General features: G+C 39.8%; 2 protein-coding genes and 1 long non-coding RNA gene across 7 annotated transcripts in view; 1 reads left to right on the plus strand and 2 right to left on the minus strand.

The window, feature by feature from the left end:
• The window catches only part of prickle2b (prickle homolog 2b), a 97,018-nt gene extending 91,036 nt beyond the window's left edge, over positions 1 to 5,982 (minus strand). Inside the window, exons 1-2 of the mRNA XM_024269457.2 lie at positions 5,695 to 5,982; positions 5,341 to 5,426 (exon numbers count right to left, since the gene is read on the minus strand). Of these exons, the coding sequence (XP_024125225.1) occupies positions 5,341 to 5,426; positions 5,695 to 5,736 (128 nt within the window). The 5' untranslated portion in view covers positions 5,737 to 5,982. The remainder of the gene's footprint in view (positions 1 to 5,340; positions 5,427 to 5,694) is intronic.
• A 1,992-nt stretch (positions 5,983 to 7,974) lies between these two features.
• The window catches only part of LOC112144735 (A disintegrin and metalloproteinase with thrombospondin motifs 9), a 41,254-nt gene continuing 26,813 nt past the window's right edge, over positions 7,975 to 22,415 (minus strand). The window contains exons 29-41 of one of the 3 annotated variants that reach the window (XM_024269453.2): positions 19,291 to 19,461; positions 17,899 to 18,075; positions 16,335 to 16,505; positions 16,004 to 16,198; positions 14,688 to 14,817; positions 14,330 to 14,424; positions 13,944 to 14,038; positions 13,666 to 13,799; positions 12,690 to 12,781; positions 12,215 to 12,319; positions 11,804 to 11,944; positions 10,601 to 10,709; positions 7,975 to 10,522 (exon numbers count right to left, since the gene is read on the minus strand). In XM_024269453.2, the coding sequence (XP_024125221.1) occupies positions 10,620 to 10,709; positions 11,804 to 11,944; positions 12,215 to 12,319; positions 12,690 to 12,781; positions 13,666 to 13,799; positions 13,944 to 14,038; positions 14,330 to 14,424; positions 14,688 to 14,817; positions 16,004 to 16,198; positions 16,335 to 16,505; positions 17,899 to 18,075; positions 19,291 to 19,461 (1,596 nt within the window). In that variant the 3' untranslated portion in view covers positions 7,975 to 10,522; positions 10,601 to 10,619. Of the gene's footprint in view, positions 10,523 to 10,600; positions 10,710 to 11,803; positions 11,945 to 12,214; positions 12,320 to 12,689; positions 12,782 to 13,665; positions 13,800 to 13,943; positions 14,039 to 14,329; positions 14,425 to 14,687; positions 14,818 to 16,003; positions 16,199 to 16,334; positions 16,506 to 17,898; positions 18,076 to 19,290; positions 19,462 to 22,415 lie in introns of those variants that run through there. The other 2 variants (XM_024269454.2, XM_024269455.2) reach the window with 2 other exon arrangements.
• LOC112144736 lies at positions 17,924 to 21,108 on the plus strand. 3 transcript variants are annotated; one of them, XR_004947884.1, is made up of 3 exons: positions 17,924 to 18,090; positions 18,745 to 18,858; positions 18,969 to 21,108. It is a non-coding gene; the product is annotated as an uncharacterized LOC112144736 (long non-coding RNA). The 3 variants fall into 3 exon arrangements; XR_004947885.1 differs by having other exon boundaries at positions 19,301 to 21,108; XR_002918952.2 differs by having other exon boundaries at positions 18,745 to 21,108.

Here is a 22,415-nt window from a genome sequence, read left to right on the forward strand (position 1 = left end):
CGCCACTTGTGGAATTCCATATCGCATAAGAGATTGAGAAGAAAACAGTCATGACGCTGTATAAATACGTTTGCTTTCTTTCTTTTTTTTGTTAAATACATGTTTTTATTTTTTGTTTATGTAATTTCATGTCGTAGTTTGTATTTTAGTTATTTTTTTGTGTGTTAGTTTGATGGTGACTGAGTGACTTCGTGGACAAAGAAGAAGAAAGTCATCAGTTGGAACAAACTGTGGTTCTTCACTGTGTTGAGCGATAAGTTTGTAATAGCAAAATAATCTTAATTTAAGAAACCTCATCTTAATCCAGGGGTGGGTAAACAATGGCCTGGGGGCCATATGTGGACCATTTAACTATTTAGTCTGCCCCACCAAACTCAAATAGATTATACATATATAATCCTTAATAATGTTTTATTTTCCCTGTATTTCTGGTTAGTCCTAGATGGTACACAACAAACACCTATGTCTATAGGTGCAGCAAGAGTAGAGTAGAGTAGAGTAGAATAGGATAGAATAGAATAGATTTATTATAGTTATTGACACATGTACAATGAAATTTAAAGTGCTCACTGGTCTTCCCCATCCATACTGTTTCTAAAGGAATAAAATTATTATTTATACCAAAGAGCTTAAGAATAAAGTAAAATAGGTAAAATAATAAGATAAAACAGGTAATAAATAGTCATATCACAAAAACACAGTCATAAAATAAGTAATCAAACCAGAATAAAATGAGCAATAAATACAAGCCATAAAACATTTGCATACATACAGATGATCACACAAACAGACTTTCATTCACACACATTCTCTGTCATTACATGAATTATCATAAAGTGCATTTCATTTCATAGCAGCATAGAGAATAGTGAGCGAAGTTGGATAAAAACTGTTTTTTGAGTGGGTTTGTCCTTGCCTTGAATAGTCTGTAACATCTGCAACTTAGGATTCATGTGGCGTTGGAAGATTTGTTGTTTTCCTGTTTATGTGTGTTTTTTAGGTTGGTCAACCCTTTTCCTGATCTTTCAAACGGCACACGAACACAGCATTTCTGTAAGTTTGTGTTTTTCCCCGGGACATCAACCCATCACTACAATTGGCTCTGAAATGAGAACAAAAGCCATACATTTTGAAATACAAACTCAAAAATGTTCTGTTTTAAAGCAATTTTCAATCAGATTAAATCTGAGTTTTCATCCAGATTCAATGTTTTTTCTTTCTCTTGTGTGGTGGATTACAAAAACACTCCAGGCATCTACTTCTGTCAAATTTTAGAGCCCGTTGTGACCCATAAGTCTTAAAGTTTGCCCACCCTAGAATCTTTTTCCTTGATACAGTATAATAATTATTTTCTAGGAAAATTCTTAAAAGAAAATTTCCAAATGTAAGAATTTTTGACTCATTTATCCAAACAGATCTCTTCAAAACAAGCCTGATCTCGACTCCAAGAACAAACTTCACAAACACCGTTCAGGATTTCTTTGACAATCGTCCCACTTAAGTTCAGCTTTCAACAACAACAACCAAAGCAAAGTGGGTCGGACAGTGAAAACTGCCAGGAAAGGAGGTTTATCATCTCCAAGTCGATACACAGAGCATCCCGATAAATCAAGTTGACGTCTATTGTCCGTCACTAACCAGCGATGGCTTTTTTTCCTCCAGCCTGCTCTCCTCCTCTCTCCTGCGACAGCGTGAACCCATTCATCCGCCTCGGCTCCCTGACAGTTTTATTTGCAGGGAGGTCTTGTTAACACAGTGAATAGTGGGGCCACCCTGTGTTATGTAGATTAAAATAGGTTACCGAGGGGACAGACGTCAGCGACTCATTCAAGACTAAGTTAAAACTCCACCCTCGTTCCTTCACTGTTAGCATCTTTTCTTCTGCTCTTTTCTCGGTTTCCAAACAGCTACAGCAGCAAAAAGCTGCAAACAAGGACACAGTTTTAAACCTTCAGTCAAAGTCTAAAATAAAAAAAAACCTTTGACTCAATTTTCTTTTAATGTTGAGCTGAAAACTGTAACCAATAAGATTTGAGTTCATTTATAGTCTTGATGTCAGATCATATGTAACTGTCAGGCTATACATCAGATGAAGCACAGAGAAAAAAAGGGTCATGCGATCTCACCGATCAGGTAACCCTGTTACACTCGGCCTGCATGTTAAGACGGCTGGTAATGAGGCTCATTAGCACACAGAGAATCAATAAAACTAAAGGCAAACATTAATAATTCAGTAACAGTGTGTTGTAATGAGAGAATCTCCTTGTGTTGCAGTTACTGAGTTACACATGCACTCAAACACATACATGAAAACTCTTTTTTGCACATTTTAGATCTGCAAAAGAAAAAAACTTCCACCCTCCAAAGAGCCACAGACGCTCCGATGTCCTGGATCTTCTCTTTAACGGTTGGACTGTTTGGTTTAGTGTTCACACTGAACAAATTCTTCAGGGTTATGTTTTGGTAGCCCAGGGTGACGTTAAATACACAACGCCACACTGCCTCCTCTTTACACCATGAATGGGAAATGCCTCAACACACTTGGCCTGCTTACAAGAGAAGAACAGTCTGCAGCGCAGGCTGGTTGTCAGCATGTGAGGCCTCTACATGCAGCAAAAAGAGACAGCAGATATGGTAGAAGGAGCAACGTATGCATTAAGAATCCACTTATTTGATGTAAAGAAAAAAAATCTATAAACCAACGTAAGTTTTAACTCAATAAATACATAAAAACATTCTAAAACTTCTGGCTGTGACAGCAGAGTGACTCCCACACATGCAACCAAATCTAGAACTGAAACCTGAGAGAAGAACCTTCAAACTGCTTGCAGACGAGGGTGATATTATGACCTCACCATTTACATATTTATGGAGACACTATGTTTTCCATATCTCTCCACTTGGAGGGGTAAGTGTAGGGATAGGGAGAAGCCATTGGGATAGGGAAGCAATTCGGATAACTTTTGGGCAAAATCCGAACTACAATATTTCTAAGTCATGAAGAACACAAATCTTCCCCTCAGCAAAATGTGACCTGTACTCATATTTTATTTTTTTGTTTGTATTCGTTTTTATAAGCCCAAAGGTTATAGAGAAAAGTGTCAGGACTGGAAGCCACGGCAACCACAAAACCAGCAGCAGGATCAGGAATGATGAGCCACACTGAGACAAACCTCTTTGTCCAGGAGAAAGACAACACTACACAACCATTGGTTCTGTAAAAACTATAGAAGATTGAATTCTTTACTGCTTGACTCACTGATATCATGAGTAGTTTGGATGAACCAAAAAATAATTTTAACAATTAAGTTTTGAGGAGCAAGAATAAAGCAATGTGCCAAAAAGTGCATGACAAGATGAAAATTAGATCATCTGTTAAGTTATTGCAATAAATGAAATCCAATAAGTCAAATGTCTTCTTTTTTAATTAATACAATATTTGTCTGCTTGTGTTGTTTATGTTATAAACCATTGATCTGGTTGCTTTAAAACAACTATCAACTTTGATGACATCAGCCAACATCTCCATCTTTAAACCTCTCTTTCAAAAAGAACAGCTCATCTATTATTTTTATATGTAAATCATCAAAGGGATCACAGAGTGAAGCTTTGGTATAACTTTGAGTCACTCTACACCACATGTGTCAAAGTCAAGGCCCAGGGGCCAGATCCGGCCCTCTGGGTGATTATAACAATCCCTCCAGATCGTTATCTTGCGCTGGTAACATATTGCAACACATTCTCATTCCCAACTTGTCAAATGTTGACTTTTGGTCACGGACCCTTTGCATCAAAAATGTACGTTTTGGGTGTCACCAACTCGTGGTTTTTAGACATGCTGGCTGTTCCAATTAAATCAGGGGTCCCTAACCTCCAAATCAGTTGGTCAGGTACCAGGATGTGGACTGCACCGCTATCCTAACCCTAACCTTAACCTTAACCCAGTTATGGATGCGTGGACCGGCTTCCACCACCATCAGTGTCTAGGCTCTGGGGTTTTGATATATCTGGTCCAAGCTTATCCCACCAGTATAAAGACGTCATCTGTCCAGACCCTAACCGCCAAAAGACTATAAGGACATTTTGTATCCCGGATAAATCTTTATTTGCATTCCTAAGATCTCTCCTAATTAAAGTTTCCTTTATTCTAGGAATCTTTCAGATTAGACATCCAGAGTGTGCAGCTGCTTTTAGTCAACAGTCAGAGTGCATCTGTTATTCTGTTATGGGACCAGAGGAATCAGTGTGGCTCCTTCATCGTCTGATCTCAGGGTCATTCTAAGCCTGCTGCATTCCACAAAAACAACATTAATACCATGCCTTGTAAATTTAGATTGGAAACAATTATTTTCTTTCTGGGGGAAAAAAAACCCAATATTCTAAGAAAGCAAAGCTTAAATTAAATGCCCAATAAAACCTTTGGAGGGTTTTTTAAGCCCACTAAAACTTGATTCAACGGGCTGATGGAGACAAAAGTTTGGTTTTTATTGCGGGACTAAGTAGACAAACATGGTTAAGGCTGCATTCCTGGGCTCACCGTTAACCCTCTAATAGTTTACCTTAGAGCGAAGGCAACTGAGAGGATTTACGGGTCCGACCCTCCCTTTCTATTGAGGATACCAGGAGAAAGAAAAAGTCCTGCAGATCCTAGTTGCCATGTTAACCTTCAACAGGAAGCTACAGCCCGGTTAATTATTCTTTTTCTCAAACTACTGCAAACATTTGCAGTGGACTCAAAGCGAAGTGACACAACACTAGAGCTGCTTAAATAAATATTTAAAATAAAAACTTGAATGTATATCAGACTATTTTTTCAGTTTGTTGTCAATACCAGCAGGTAAGCATCTCTGATAAACTATTAGTCCTACAGCACTTGTGTGCTTCTCTGTGCTGCATTCCCACTACAGAGTTACACACATTAGTCACACTCGTTCACACTCTAAGCCAAACCACCTGTAGCTCACAGCCAGACCCCATGTCAGACTGTGCCGCGTACAGTTGGCTTCACTGCACCAACAGATTCTCATCTCTGTGAGCCAGCAGGAAGGTTTGGATGCAGCAGGACTCGTCTCCAAAGTCAGAGCTGGTATTTGAAAGCACAGAGAGGCAGAACAATGCCTCTTCTCAGTATCACGCACAGATGATTCCACTCAAAGATCCTGGCGCCTGAAAGGGGTTCCTGCTGAATGCCCCTTCCACTTGAAGAGGAAACTCAGAGAGTTGCTTTATAAGGAGCAAATACTTTGGCAACACTTGCCAACCAGCTTGAACAGCTGGTGAAATGCCAGTGCAGCAAATGAGCAAGTGTGGAAAGTTAGCTTGGTATTAGTGATGCTGTACCTCCATCTGTGCAGGGAGAAGCCTGGACACTGGTCTCTGCAGGTGATGCAGCGCTGTCCTCTCTCCACCTCCTCTGCGGGGTTCAGCTTGGAATAACAAACAGACAAAGGTGCCTAAAATTCCTAATCCTGCCAGTTAAACTTTGGCTTCTATGCACAAAACCATTTTCCAATAGAGAATTTATCATAGTGCCACAGTGCCCCACAGGGCAGCAAAAACAAGAAACGACAAGAAACAGTAAAGAAGGAAGACGCCGCGTGCGCAATTTTGGATATAAATGCGCGCGTAAAAAAGAAAACAACCATAAATTCTGTACATTAAAGGAAGAAATCAATAATTTAGTCGCCTGGTTACCGATCTGTTGGAGTCTCTCTTCTTGGAACCTCGTCTGAACATGACCAGATGAAGCTTGAAAACACGCAGCTGCAGGGTTTGTGTGCGCGTAAAAGTGGCTCCAAGGAGAAAACTGGAGCCGGTGCGCGCTCGTTTCAAGAAAGAGAAAAAGGAATTCCTCAGCGAAGTTTATTTTAATTTAATAATACCAACTTTAAATATATATGATCATATATGTTATGCAAAAGCGTAAAGTACAGGCTCTGATCCTGTCCCAATGACCTCCTTCATTAATGAAGCTGCGCCTCTCTGGCGCACAGCTCCACCCCGCACCCTCCTGACAGCCAATAGAATGATGGCTTTTTAATAAAAAGAAAAGAATGATAAAATCTCCTTTAAAAATATTGTTTTGCACAGGAATTAACCACTTTTCTTTCATTCCACAACATACATATGTGCACATAGAAATGCTCCTTATTGCTTTTTGTCCAAAAAGAAAATCAACCTTTGATAGTACAGTAATACGACCCCCTGTTGGACTTTGAAGGCATCAATCAAGCTGCTGCATAAAATCAAAAGCATCAAAACTGATGTTAGAAACTGTGATCCCAAAGGATGAAAAGTGAAAATATTCTTGTCGAACTCCAAAAACTGGGGTCAAACGATCACATTATAAAACACAAATCTAATGGAAATGTGTTTTCAAAAGCCCTCATTCCCCACACAGAAACTAGAACCACAGGCCTCAGAATCATAGAATCCTAGAATCCTGGGATCGTGAGGCTCAAGTCTGAACCTTATTATGTCAAAGTCAGTCTAGCTTCCCTTCAGGAATGACAGGAGGTGACCCTGGAAACATTATAACTCCTCATTCCTGTAAATCCACACTTTTGGCAATACATATATATATGTACATATGTGTGTGTATTTCTTTAGCCTTAGAAAGATTCAGTGAAGACAGAGTCTGAGCTGCAGCAAATTTTCAGTCAAACAAACCTATTGTCTGTGACTTAAAAGAAGATCTTCACGGTGGATTTAGATTAAAGTTAAAGTTAGTGGCGTGGTAGTGAGCATGACATGCAGAGGTGTGAATATGTAGACCAGTTAAGACTTCAGAGCTTAGTCAGTCTAATCCTTGTGAGAAAGTCTGTGGGATGAGTGAGATTCAGACTATAGCTGCTGGACACCGGCATGAAGCAGACTCCGCTAACCTGGAGGTTGTTGGGATCTTGAAGATCCTAAGAAGAAACACCTTGGAGACAAAACCACATAAAGAAAAGAAAATATAGGAATTCAGCAACAATTCTTTATTTATTTCTTTTTTAATTTTGACCTGTAAATAGTAACAGGAGCCGCATGATGGTATAGTGGTTAGCGTCCTCACCTCACAGTGAGAAGGCCCTGGTTCAAATCGGGCTTGCATGTTCTCCTCATCACGTATTTTTCCTCCCACAGTCCATAAACATGCTTCATAGGTTAATAAATTGGCCCTAGGTGTGCATGTGAGTGTGTAAGTGTATGGTGACCTGTTCAGGGGGTATATGTAACTAGGACTCCATGATGGATGGATGGCAAGAGTATCCATGATTCCATTCAGAAATATTCCAGATTTTGCTTTGACTGTTTCCAATTTTTTCAATTATCAATTTATTTTGAAATCTTCTGGAAATTTCCCCCCATGATGCAACTGATAAACATAGATTTAAGGTCCAAAACTTATGAAGTTTGGATCCTTAAAGCTCATTTAGAAACAGGTCAGCCTGATCCTGACAAATGCATTTTTATTCATTGAAAGTATTAAGTTTGTGAATTTATTTTTGTATCTTTACAAAGAGCAACAGTTTTTTTCTCTTTTAGAAATTGTCTCTTGGGGACAAAAAGTGTATAATTATATGTTTAAATAATTGCATAACAAGCAATTAGGTTGTGATACATGTAATAGATTGTGGTTTAAATGTTTGATGCTAAGAGATAAATACAACTGTAAAGTTATTTTTTTGCCACTATAAATCATTTTACATTCCATAAAAGAGTGCTGACACCTGGTGGATCACCAATTACTTCACCAGCCAGTCCAGATAAAAACCGATTAGTTCCATGAAACACATCCAGCGAGGCCAGACTCCTGCAACGCTGTGAAGTCCAGATTGACAATCACACAATGGGGCAGTGAGGACTGTTTTTATGGTCCAAACATTAACTGGACAATCATCTTTTCATGATTTCTCCTGACATCCAGGATTACAGAGAAGGACGAACGACTGCAGCGCTGATTTATTGCAGTAAAGAGACACGCGTGGCTCGTGAAGGGCACTTTTATTGCTGCAATCATGGGCCTCAAACATGAATCGGGCTTTCTGCTGTAGCAGCCCTCAACTCTGCAGATACATTTGATGCAAATACACGGGATACATAAATAAATGTGTGTAGGACATGCCGCTTCATTTCAGAAAAACACTGAATGGTAATCATTCATGGGCGAGACTTCTGTACATTCACAAGGTAAAATAAATATTTGCACATACAGTATAGAATGATAGAAAGACATTGTTAAATGCTTCGATAAATGGATCAAGATAAACACGTGGCAGGTGTAGAAAACGAGTTAAATAGGCTTAAATAACATGATCCCTTTGTTGTGAAACCTGAGAACTCTGTCGGCTGAACTACATTCTGACATTCATCATGAGAAGTGCATTTGTCAGTTGTGACCTTCAGAATGTGTGCTTGCCCCCCTCCTGTTGTGTTGCTGCAGACTAAAAATGCGGACGTGTGCGCCTCATCGTTTGAGGCGCTGAAATAGCACCGAGCTGCACGATTCACAACAGCAAGTATGGCGTCTCAATCAGCTGTCCGCCGGAGATAGACGGAAACTCTGCTTCTTTTTAGGGCACATTTTGGAAGCTGGAAGCTGACGGGAGGAACACACAGTACTACTGTACAACAGAGGCTGAGAAAGCAAAAACAAAAAAACAAAACGTACCCTGATATCTTTACACAGATCAACATGTCGTCTAAACAGGAGATCGATAAAAGTACAGTTTGGACAGACTGTTGTGATCAAAAATAATGAGGTGGAAGGAGCGCCGCTTCACACGCAGCATCTGGACAGACTAGAGGAGAGGTGGGCAAACTCTTAACCATATTTATAATCCTTTTTCGTTTTTTTTCTCTGTAATTCTGATGTTTTTCTGACGTTTATGAGCGTTTTTCAACTTGGACAGTCATTTTTCCTGATCATTCTACCAACACATGAACGCAGCATTTCTATAAGTTTACGTTTTTCCCCTGAAGGATATTGGGGCAATTGGCACTAAAATGAGATTAAAATTCAAGAGTTTTAAATAAAACCTGTTTAAAAATTAATTTTCAATCAAAGTTAAAGTGTGTTTTCATCCAGATTCCATGTTATTTCATATCATACAATCATACGGTCCCGATCCGACCCTTTTGTCAAATTGTGGAACCCTTTTGCCTTGTTTCCACTGAGCGGTCCAGACCGGACCGGTCCGCTCCTGGCTGGTTTAGAATGGAATTCAAGTGTTTCCATGTTTCCATTGAGAGTCGGACCATCAAGACACACGTGGGGTGTAGACCGATGACGTAGCTGTGCGTCATAACGATGCGGCTACTGAGAAAGGGAATGGCATCAACCATCTTTTTTTAATATTTGGATTATGGTACTCTGTATTCATGGATTCAGCATGTGTCGGGTCTCCAACCCCCGCCAATAAGGGGGCAATACTTTGCAGGCAAAGAAGAATACAGGGGAAAAGAGGACAAAACTTTCGGTTTAGATCTTGGGTTGGAAAAATTGCTGGTCGGACGCTTGCTGTTGTCGAAAACTTTTCTACCAATCAACAGATTTCATCGTATAGCTCCGCCCAAACTAGTCCTTTCCATTTCTCTATGGACCTACAACCAACGGTGGTCCAAAATGGCAGGAATCTGTGTGGCTTAATGGGCTATTTTATAATGGAAACACTCAATAATACTGTACCGGTCCAGTCTGGACCGCTCAGTGGAAACGAGGCATTTGTGGCCTATGTGTCAAAAGTTTGCCCTCCCCTGGACTAGAGCCTGCAGGGCTGCTGAGCTCAGCAGGTGGAGAGGTGTCTCCAGAGTCTGACCTTTTCATTTCACCTTGTCAACAATTGAGAAACTATATTTAGCTGGACGTTCAGGAGCTAAAGGCTAATGGCACTTTAAGCAAGCGGAAAGACGTGCAGAGCGGCTTTAGTCTCTGACATCTTCTCTCCTATCTTTTGCATTTTTCCTTATTGCATATGAATGTGTGAGGGACGTCCTCACAGGTCAGTGTTGCACATTTCAAACAGCGTCATTTAATACTCTGGTTCTGCATCAGAACCAGATTATTTGATCTGCTGCTAAACGTTAAAAAAACCCTGAAATCTTCTATTTTAAAAGGTAGAATACATATTGCGTACAGATTTAGAAACAAAACCTGAAACAGTGACTGGAGACACCTCTCTGCTACAGAAAAAAACTGCATGGTTTTAACAAAACAAAAGCGCCATTTAAAAGAAAAAAAGTAAAGATTTAAGTGTGATCATTGCAGCGTTATTTCATTATAAAAAGGAAGACATGTTCAGGTAAAAACTGGAGACTGGCTTTAACAAGAGAACTGTTCAATTATATTACAATACAAAAATATATATGCGATTACAATAAATTATATTTTGACCGACTATTTACATTATTTACAAATTTAATGTACACTATACAGACGGAGAAACAGGGAGGATGGCTTGACTGTAGCACCAAAGAAAAGGAGGCACATGAGCCCAGATGAGGATGACTCTGCAGTTCAGAAGATGACTCGGCAAAACTGAAGGGGTAGCAGGAAAAGGAAGATGTTTAGGAAGTATATCCTATCCAAACTTTTGAACAAAATCAACCCTCATACCTTTCTGATGGTTCCAAGTCTATTCCATGGTTACAGGCAAAGCACCATCAGAAGATGGTGTACATTTACCACAGTAACCCCCACAGGTTCCTGATACTCTGCTGCCATCCTGTGGACACAAATGGTAAAACCATCTCAATTTACTATGGATTTTAATTTTTGGATAGTAAAAATGCTTTACTTTAACATAAAAAGAAACAAAATAGAATATTTTTTAAAAAGAATAAGCATTTTGAATATTATCCTTTAATTTTTATAAATGTTCAATTCAAATGGAAATATTTTTCTGTGACGAGAGAGAAGTAAAAGTAAGTAGATTTAGGAGAAAGGGGCGACAATGAAAACACAGCTTTACCTGAAATGTTTTTTATTTAATGTGAATTAGATAAAAGTTTCTTTAGCTTTTTGTGAAAGCCAGGAAAAAAAATGTAGTACAGTGCCCCCTCACAATGTCACAGTTCACCTTTTGATGTTTTGCTGATTTTTTCAGTGCAGTTTTGCAAGCCCTCATTCTCTCTTTTACTACAGAACACTTTGTTCTGAGCCCTTATTGGCTGGAGACATTATCAGTTGATCTCTCCTGTACAGAATATGTTTAATTTGCCAGAGTTAAATACATTTTCAATTTTCAATCTATACAACTGGACTTATTTTTCTATGAACGTTTGAACTTTGAGAGTTTAAACAGAAGAGAAAAGTGTGAAAATGTTCATGTCTGTCTGAGAAAAGTGCATAAAGCGAGTAGTGAGGAGTTTTACTGCATTAGAACATCTATAACCCAACTTGGAGGATTTCACCTATTGAGGGTTATTTATGGACCGAATCCCAGGAGATGAACGAGAGAATACTGTATATGAGAGAAGCGCTCCTCCTGCATTGTTAGTACAACCTGTAAAGAAGATCCCATTTACAAGCAGTTTGTTAACAGTGGCTTTGACATTAGTTTCTTTTATAGAGACTAATAAAAAAAAGAACATCGAGGAGGATGATAATTAGAAGCTAAAAAGAGACTCCAGGTGCTCAAGAGTCTCTCCTCCATCAATAGCAAAACACTGAGTTTCATACAAACATCTAGAAGAAAAAATATATACTATAAAACTATAAGACTATTAAACCCTGATCTTTATCTCACAACAATAAAGCCACAGCATGCAGTAAGTAAGTCTGATCTGCACTGAAGTGTTGTCCAAACTGAGAACTCACGTTCTGATTAAAACCTCCTCCCAGAGTGGAAACTGGCTGACTATCAGGCTGTGAGCGGTAATGGAATAGTCTCCTTTTTCTGGACTCTCCTGCCTGATCTACATTTCTAAAGTTCAGGGGTGGGATGGGGGATGAGGATGCCTGAAAGAGCAACAAAAGAGCCCTTTTCAGCATTTTCACAAGAAAACACAGCAAGGAGAACAAAGTGGACCTGAACGGGAGCCAACGTGGGGCTCTGACAATGAAAAGATTGACAGAGGAAGTAACAAGCTGGGATATCTGACCATACTATCAGACTGAGGATCAAAGATTTCTCCTTTTGTCCCCCCAATTGTAAACACAGCAGCCCTTCGGTCCGGGTCAGAGAGGTTTTCTGAAGGCTCTACTGTATAGATGTGTGTAAAGAGTTACCTGTGATTTGTGTATGCTGATCACTGCATAATTTCCTTGAGAAATCCATGAGATCCCCTCAGAAAGCTTTAGACCCGTCCCTGACAGGTTGATGCTAAACCGACCCTGAAGGAAAGAAAAATGATACTGACATGACCACATTTTAACTGAAAAAAGCATTTTAAATGGTTCTGCATTCATTCAAATGTATTCACATACATTTTTATTGCAAAATTAATGCCAGAGGCAAATATCTAATGGTCTACTGCAGAAACTATGTTCTTGATTTTACCTAAAAATTGCATTATTATGATTTTAATACTACCGTTAATATTTTGAAAATGGATCAAAAGGGGATGAGAGTAGGTTTTGAAGCTGTCCTGTTATTGTGAAAGTTAATAGAGACATAGCCTGAAATCTAATGAAGGAAACTGTCTGCACTGCGGTCAAAGGCAGAATAGATGCAGCAGAAACACGCTGCTGTTGTGTTTCTCACCTGTGGACACCCAGCAGCGCTGTAGCAGTCACCAGCTGTAGCAAAAGGCACATTCTTGCCCTCATGGGATGAAGCAAACTGCCAGTCTGCAGCTAAACATCACAACAAAGCAAATGGAAAGTTAAGAATGCACATGACACAACCTGAATCACTAAAACAAATGTGAATTAGCAACCATTTAAGGTCATTCATTTGAAGCCTTTAAATGTTAAATTGCTTTATTCAGAAAAATCTTGAGGGATGATTTACATGATTAAAACACAACAAAACTAATAGAGCTGGGTTGATAAGATTGATCTGAATCAATCTAAGCTTAATAGATCCACAAAAGTAGAAATTGATCGAACACATAAAGCTAAATTTTGCTAGGTTGATGCTTATGTACAATGGGATTTCCCATAGGGTGGCTAATGCTAACCCTTAGTCGATCTAACCATACGTTGCTGACTAAATGAACACCTTTATTTACTAACAGGCATGAAATATCCAAACTCTTTCAAGGAAATATTTTTTTAAAGTAACTATTTGGTGTCTAAAACTCATTTTTTTGCTCATACTTTCTTCTTCCTTTGGAATAAAGTGTAATACTATAGCACGATTGCCACCTAGTGGCCAAACTGAAACGCCCTCCAGGAGAGGCAGAACAATTGATGGAGCTTCTCCGTTTGAGAATCCATGTAACACTGTATGCTATTAACAATCTCATTATAATTTTACTAATATATTTTACAATATGTGAACTGTATCAGATTAATAAGAATATCTTCAATATAGATTATTAATGTATTTCTAAACAAATGAGTCGAAATGTGTAAACCAGATAAACTCAAAAGTGAATTGAATTGATTTGAGAGGATCAAAAAAAAAATCACAATCGAATCAATCCAGGCTCTGGTGAATCCAATCAAATCAATACAGGAAAACCTAAAACTGGTCCTGGTTAGTGCTGCAGGTGTGTGAGGGTCTGCACACTCACTGATGATGTTCATCCTTCTCAGGTCAAGGCGGACCTTGGAGAAGCTGGTGAAGCCGGCGGCGGTGTAGTCCCTACGACAGTCGCACTCTTCTCTTCTGGAGCCATTGGCTGGACACTGCGTGGGGTCATTGAGTCTGTAAAAGCAAAGAACCTACTGTAAGCTCACTTTTATAAGGCTCATAAAAAGTTCTCAATTCTAAAAAAAAGCCCAGCTCAGAGCTGAAGGCCTCAGTAAATAAAAACCAACTGGTCTCATAACTGTCTTGTAAGCTGTCTACCTGAAGGCAAAGATCTCTGAGAAATTCTCCCCTTCGCCGGTTGTCAATGTGATATATTCCTGCGGAGCCTCTGTCTGCATTCCTGCACAATAGACCTGAAGAGGGGGGAACAGAGGGAAAAGCGGATGAGTAGGAGAGCTAGAGGGAACACAATAAGGTTCCAGCAGAGGTAGAAATCAAAATTGAGAAAAAAACAAAACGCTTTACTCAACATTTCTGAAAACCGTGTTCATAAGAAGAAGAACAGAACAGCCTGTTGTGTGGATACAAGTTTTCATGTTTCGATAGTTTAAAATCAACTTGTTGAAGTACCTAAATTCTTCTATGAAAAAAGTTATTCAGGCTTCACTAGCAGCTCTTTGTGTATCAGTGAAGTACTGTCTTACCTTGAGAGCTTTTCCTTGAACGCTGAGAAAGTGTTCGCCATCTGGGAGGGGCCCTTTCATTCGTGTGATCTCAAGACAGCTAGAAGGCAAATGGCCTTGAGGAGAGTGGGAAAAAACGGTTTTGCATAAGAATTACAATACTGAGAAGATAAAATATATTCTGATGTTTCCAACAATACTAAGGATGGAAATAACAGAAGAGTCAAGCTTAAATCTCGTACTTGGTTGTCTTTATCAGTCAATGTCAAATCTCTCTGTTTTTTTAGTCATCCCTGATGGATGGCTTTATTGGACTGGTCACTAATGCTGAAAGCTTTTAACAGCTGCTAAAAGACCCATGGATTCTGAGAGAACTCACAGTTCGGTTTTCTGCATTTCTTTTGGGCCTCTGGCATGGCATCCACAGAGCATCTGTTGCTCTCCTGACCATCTCCAGATACACAATGCACCATCCTCTCCATCACTCCGTCCCCACAACTCACAGAGCACTGCAACAAAGGAACAGAACCACAACACTGTGAGATCCTTTCATTCAATTTTTAAAGACCCAGTCCGATGAAAACAGTGACATACTATATGAAGAAAATTGAACATAAAATTACTGTTTGAAAAACAGCTGATTTGTGACGACGAAAATATACCAGATAGGCCACAAGCTCCCTGATGTGCTCCATTCTGATGCATCTAATTGTAGACGACTAAATCCATGTTTTGTTTTTACATTTAGGCTAAAAACACCATAATTATAATTAAATACCAGTTGGAAAGTTTTTAAGCTACATTCACCCCATTGATTGTATAAGAGAACAGGACTGAGTGACCCCTCCCCCCTCGAGTTCCAAATAGGAAGTACCTCCAAGAAGCCAAAATCCTATATATAGACTTGTGTTGAGAGATAAACAGATCCAGCTGACTCCACATGGCGGCATCGTATCGCGGAAAAATGACAATTGAATTGTCTTAATTTCCCTGGAACCAGATGAAAATCATTTTCTATGGATGACGTCATACTCACTCAGTCCAGTTTTCTAATACAGTCAATGTTTCACACTGGGCAGGTGATTCATGTTCAGAAACGCATTGAACGCTCGATCTTTAACACACGTTTAGCCCCTGGTGTTCACACTGGAGTGTCGCTACACGACATTCACAGTCCACATTTTGCATAAGGAAAATCTCAAAGCGGTGCAAATCTCGCTTCAGCCGGCCACAAACCGCAACTATTAATTTCTCCTCCATTATCAATTCTCAAACGGTTGGGATCCATATGTCACTACCAAATCCAAGTCTCTGATTGGTCATAGTTCAACCTAGTTCAGTGGACTGGACTTTTATACATATAGCCCAAAGATGGTTTTATTATGCTTAAATGTGTGTTTCTATGAGTGAACGTGAGGTTTTTGAACAGGGAAGCCCAAAACATGGATTTACTCGTCTACATGGACATTTCATTAAAAGTAGTTGCTTGAACGCCCATTGCAGAGGACGGTGTGAATGCAACCTCAATAGCTCAAATGATGATCAAAGTGGGTCTTTATTGACTGCTTTCACATTATTCCCAGATTTACAAAATGAATAGAATCAGTTTTCACTAAACCTCATAAAAAAAGTTAGTAAAATTGACAATAATGCAACAATAAGGAAAATAGGAATACATTTGCCATTTTGTCTCACCTCTCCCCAGTTTCCAACCCTCCACTCCTGTGTCGGTGGGCATGGGATCAGGTTGCAGGGCAAGTAGCTCTCTGGTGGGGATCCAGGGCAGTTAGACAGAGACTGATGGCTGTATTCATAGTTGTTGCTCTCCAAATGTACCTCGCTGCAGTATACCAGACGCTGACGGTAACCCCGACCACAGGTGGCCGAGCACTGGAGAAGAGAAGAAGTCCTTGGCATCAAACATCCAGACAATGTCCTTCCTGATACAGCTAATGAAAGTTGACATTTTAATGGAGGCCACTGTTCCTCTGACTTTTGTTGAAGAACCCCTGGTCATGTTGCTCACCTCTGTCCATTCCCCTGTAATCCAGATTAATTCACATGCATGAGTGTTGCAGCTTTCCATGTTCGGAGGTCTGATCTCATTGACGCAGTATATTTCGTGGACCTCCTGCTGGTTAAGGTCCACACACTGCAAGGCTCGTTGCCGGTGACCTGTCCCGCATGACTTGCTGCACTGTTGGGACGACAGGCGAGAAATAGTTAGTTTTCACAGAGGAGGGAAGAGACGTAACAACGCATGAGTGAAGAACACACACTCAGAGGGGTCCTGTTGTTCCCTCCTTCAGGCAGCAGGCAACTTGCTTCACACACAGACGCAAAAGTGAAGCAAATGTCAAAACAGCAGATGAGAAAAGGCAGAGAAGTGATGTGTTGTTGAAAACAAAGACCTGTTCTGTGCACAGCCAACTTTAAAGACAGACTCCAATGAAAACTGTGTTTTTGGTGTAATCAACAAATTCTTGGAGCATTTTCAAGTCATGATTGAAGACATATATGTGGAGAAATTTAAGCTTAAAACTGCATTTTCTGAGTATTTCTTCATTCAAATCATGACGGATCAGGGGCAGATGATAAAAAAAATGCTGTTTGAAAAAGCTCGCTTTTAAAAACTGAAATGGTGCATCCACTTGCAGACAAGTAGATCCACGTATGTCTTCGTTTTCCTCATCTTAGCTGGCATCTGCCTCAAAACTATACAACTGGATAGCTCCAGTAATGCTCGTATGTAAGGGTATGTAAGCTAGCAGTAAAGTGTAAACAAAGGGATAATGGGATATCAGTAAACATTTCTGCTCACAACTTATAGGCATATTTCTGATAAATTCCTACCACTCTGCATTAAATATGCCCTAGAAAACAACATTATTATTTTTTTTTTAAATTTTGGCTTAAACAACATAATTGTAGTAAAAAGACCAGTGGGAGTGCTTTGAAAATGGATCAACAGATGATCAGAGTGGGACTTTAACAACTGTTGTACAAACGTTTCATTACTTTCAAATGAAAGTGCAGACTAAAGGTATAAATTACATGTTTTTAGCAAACAGATAAATACCACAGTCCATTCTGGAGAAATCCGGAATTTTTATGCTTTTCTTATTTGTTATTATGCTGTTAGTTGAGCCAGTCTAAAATGAAAAAGTTCTGCAGGATTTAAATTCCTGTAAAAAAAAAAAGTATTTTTCATACTTAAGAAACATTTTAAAGCAACTTAATCGTCCTAAAAATTGAGCAACCCCATGAAGAATGAGTCGAGAACATTTAATTGATGATAATAGTAAGTGTTCAATTAACTAAATGCCAGTTATCAATGCATACTTTTTTATTTTTAGTTAACAAAATTACAAAAAAGTGACTAAATATTTCTACAACAGACGCGTCATCTTGGGAACAAATGAATATCCAATTTTCTCTTCTTTTTTTTCTTTTTTTAAATAACAAAATTAAAAATAAAAAGAACATAGGAGCTCCACTTTCACGTATTCATCCGCAGCCGCGTAAGGAGGAGGAGCGGTGAGCCGCCCCAGCGCTGTAGTTCGCCCATGTGGGCGTTGACGTCCGCTTACCGTTTGCCACTCCCCTTCCTTCCACCGGTACCGAGAGGGACAGTCGGCGACACGGCAGCTCTGGCTGGACGGCGGTCGGGAGCGCTGAGTGCAGCCGGTCTCCAGCGGGCTCCGGTGGCCCTCATCGTGGCAGGAAACCTCTCGTTGCTGCACGCCGTCACCGCAAGAAGCTGAACACTGAGAGCAGCACAGGTACTACTTTATTACTCCGCGTGGAAGCATTACAACAATACACATTGCAGTAATAGAAAGTTCTATCTTAGAATTTGAAATATTCTACAAAAGTTTTTTTTCCCCTTAAAAAGACCTAATAATAAGATTACACCGTTCTATTTTGTTTAAATTTTAAACCAATTTTGTCCAATTGTTACCTATTTCAAAAGAGTTTAACGTATTTTTTTTAATTATTTTATCTTTTTTACGCTTGTATATAAAATCCCATGCAAAATATTAAATGGGTCAAGGTAAATAAAAAAATACATAGTGCTAAAGTTTAATTCACATAAATTCAAATGTAGTCATATTTCATTCATCCAGATGTAAAAGTAATATAACACATATATTTTTTCTAGCATGTTTCAATTGTTTCAGTTTAACTTTGCCATGCACTGATGAATTTATCTTTATTTTTTTTTCTTTTTTCCAATCTGGTCCTTTACTCTATGTCATAGTGTTTTTAATTTAATTTTCTTACAGAACACAGATTTTGATGTATAGGGCAGACTCCAATGCTTCAAACTTTCCATATGAACCTCACAGTTTCTGTAACATCGCCATTGCTTTTTTTTTATTTTTTATTAATGGCGATGAGTGTCATTTACTGCTTGCACACTGCCTCCTCCACAGCTGGTTTTAAGCACATCCTCTGACATATGGAGCACATCTGCGACTCTGCGCTCGGGGCAGCTCGGACTGAAGAAGAGGAGGAGAAAAGAGGCGTGCAGAGCAGAGGAAGGGAAGGTAAAAGGGAGACAAGAACAGCACCCATGTGCTTTTTTGTGAGGTTTTGTCTGGCACAGTCATGTGTGAGGGGGGGGAAAGAAAATGCTGACATGTGGTTCCTATTGTAGAAGCAACACTGAGAAAGGGAGGATAAAAGGGACAGAGAGGTGAGGGTCAGAGGAAGAGGAAATATAAAGGAAAGGAGAAACTCAGACTGGATTTGAGATGAGTCCGTCCAGCACTTTGCATGTTGACAGCATGCACAGTTTCCACCTCTACTGAAGCATGCTCCTTAAGTGAGAAGCTAACACACATGCACATACTTAAGATGGTTAGTAAGAAAAAAAAAGAAAAAAAAGGGAAGAATGTGAGCAAAAGAACGCTGACATGTCTGGCGGTGTGCTAGCAGAGAATGAAGGAGTGTTATATTCCAGGGTTAAAGAGTCCCACCTCTCCCCAGCTGCCTGTCTTCCACTTGGGGCATCGTCCACCTCGACAGCGCCTTTGCTTGCTGGGTTTGGGGGACAAGTGCTGGCAGTTTTCCTCCAGGACAGCACGGCCTGACCCGGTCACACAGCTCACTTTACGGGATTTGAAACCTCTTCCACAGGAGGCTGAGCACTGGAGAGGAGGAGATGATAGAAAGCTGAGGTCACGACTTTGAGAGTAACTTGTAAAAAAAAAAAAAAAAAGTAGACAGTAATTTGGGTCGTTGTGCATCTTTTTAGGACAAGACAAAGAGCCACACAAACAGTGTCTGCTCACCAGGAAGCAGGTTTTTTCTTATCTCTGGGTTCACTGAGTTACTGAAAGGCTAATTCAGTGCGCACACACACACACATATCTGCATCACAGGAGGGAGGGCTGGCGGACTCAACGGTGCTTGGATTATCAAAGGGGGTGGACGGAGGGATGGATGCGAAGCGACAGGCCCAGAGTTGAATGAGTGCGTGGCAGACCGTGTGGCTCTGTCCTGACCGGGAAAGGACCGCCGGGACCACACTGAAACGAGCTGTGACCTCTCAACCTCATTCATGGAGGAGCGGCGCGTGAGAGAAGCTGGTGCTAATATATGTACAGCTTTATAAATGAAAGAGAGTCGACTAAATCAGGTGGAAAAAAAAATGTTTTTAAGACAAAAAAACGGAATAATATATATGTTTTTAATGATGTGCAAATCTGAATAAACTATCTTCTGATTGTGTTGCTCAGTGTGTGTTATTTCTGTAGTTACTAATATGAAATTTTACATGTTAAAAGTTACAACAAACACAAAAGAAGTCAAACTCTTCAAAACTAAAAAAATGCACGTCAAGACCTATTGTATGTAGTTCAGACACTTCCTACAATCAAGGCTTTATGCTTTTTAAAATATATTTTTTATCAATACACAAATTCAGCCACAAAATCAAAGCTGCTGTGTGCACTCTGTGGCCCCCGTGTCCAGCTATTCTGCTGAACGGCTCCTTTTTCTTTAAACCCCGGATCACGGACATTTTCCCAGAAGTCCATGTGTGATGATAGGATGAAACAGTGCGGGAGGGGGGGCTTTCCGAGATCAAACGTGGCCTTTGACCCACCAATAAACCGCTGCATTGTATGGCTGACACCTCCCCTCATTCAAGTCACCATCACTGACATTCACAGTGGCACATCGTCATTAAATACCATTAGGCCACAATGAGGGGGGCTATGAGGAAGGGCCAAAGGCTGCTCGTGAGTTCAGTGGTGGGAATGCGTCACCAAGCACCCCAGAAATAGCTTGGCTGTTCATCATGAGTGACTGAGCACAGTCAATGAAGTATTTTGAGGCCCTCTCACACATGACGGATTCACTTTGATGGATACATTTTTAATCCAGTGACACATTGTAAAAAAAACGACAGCAGAGGCCCTGATTATATACAATAACAAGATTATTGCTCAGTGATTTGTGAGCTTTCATTCAGAAAAAAAAACCCATCGAGTCAACTGGCTGGGAAAAAGAAAGTTTTCAAGGCATTCTCCTGTTTCACTTTTTTTTAACAAGTAGCACTTTAAGCATTCACTACAATAAGGATACCTTTTTTTTTCTTTTGTTTTTTCAAACATGTATATTATTTATGTTCTGACATGTTTACAGGATCACATAAGTTCATGTGTTATAAATGTTTTGTAAGATGGAAAAAATAAAAAATAAAAGCCTTTGATAGTACCTCTACTTGACTTTAATCATGACCTTTTTCTGTAAATAAACAGAAATCCAACAGATCCAATAAAAAAATTAAATATTGACATAACATAAAAATAAATGCACAATAAATACAGATAATTACATAAATATACAAACACAGGCTTGACACAGACTAATAATGCCATTGATGGATAATAAACACATTGTACACTTATTTCAGGAGCCTGTATACATTTATGTATTTATATATTTGCACTGCTACTATACACTAGTGGAGTTCTCACACTGAAGAGTAAAACTGACACTGTCCTACTTTCACTGATTTAACCTGGATTGGATTTTACGAAGCCTCACAAAAACACGTGGGAGTCATTACACGCCATCGTTCTCATTAGCAAATAATGTGTAGTGAATAATGTGCTCGCTGCTGTGTTAACAGGCCCTTAAAATAAGGTGTCATGTCAGTACAGACATTTACGACCAGGAGGAGTCAACTGGGTGGGCTGCAGGCAAATTGCTCCTAAGCAGAGATTCTAAATTAGTTTAAACTGTCCTCCAGAGGCAATTAAAACAAGGTGGGAGGTGATGTACATCCCAGATCTGTGCTTAGGGCCATCAACTGCACTCACTAACTCACACTAATCTTAGCCAGCCAGAATCCCTCCACTGCACGGGAGGGAGGTACAACACGGGGCAATAATAACAGAGACTGAGGTAGACATATGAAGTTGGCTCAAAATGAGAATTCAGAATGCAAAACACTGTTAACTTGTGTAACATGTTCAAGAATGTGATTAAGCAAGGCATCCGATGGACAATTCAAAACACAGTTTGGTATCAAACGTTCATCACTTTCTGATCGATCGGATCAGTGGACTAACTGCTCATGAAAAGAAACAAAATGACAAAAAAAGCAATGTGCCATGAGAAAAAAAGGCCACACCAACCCAAACCGTGATTCAATTTAGATCAGGACTGTCCAAAATCAGTTGTCGAGGGCCGGCCTCCTGCTGGTTTTCCAGTAATCTGCCGCTGATTACCTGGATCATGTGTGTTGGGCCAACAATGGTTGGAAAACAAGAAGGCGACCGGCCCTCAAGGACTGATTTTGGACACCCCTGATTTAGATGTTTTTACCTCAGATCTCCCTTATTTGGCCAAAGCACCACTTAAGTGTAAGTTAACACTGCTGACAGGTTAGCTGAGTTGTATTTGTTCAAGGTGAGGTATAATGGAACATGAAGGATCTGATATAATAACTCCTAGAACGAACTGTACAAAATAAAACAATTACAGAAAGACTATTTGACATTCATAGTGAGCACCTTAGAGGCAGAACACTTTTAAAGAACTAATCTGGCCACTTTGAGGAAATGTGGGCCAAAATCAAACTGAAACACAA

Source organism: Oryzias melastigma, linkage group LG5, assembly GCF_002922805.2.
Source record: "Oryzias melastigma strain HK-1 linkage group LG5, ASM292280v2, whole genome shotgun sequence".
Classification (NCBI taxonomy): Eukaryota; Metazoa; Chordata; class Actinopteri; order Beloniformes; family Adrianichthyidae; genus Oryzias; species Oryzias melastigma.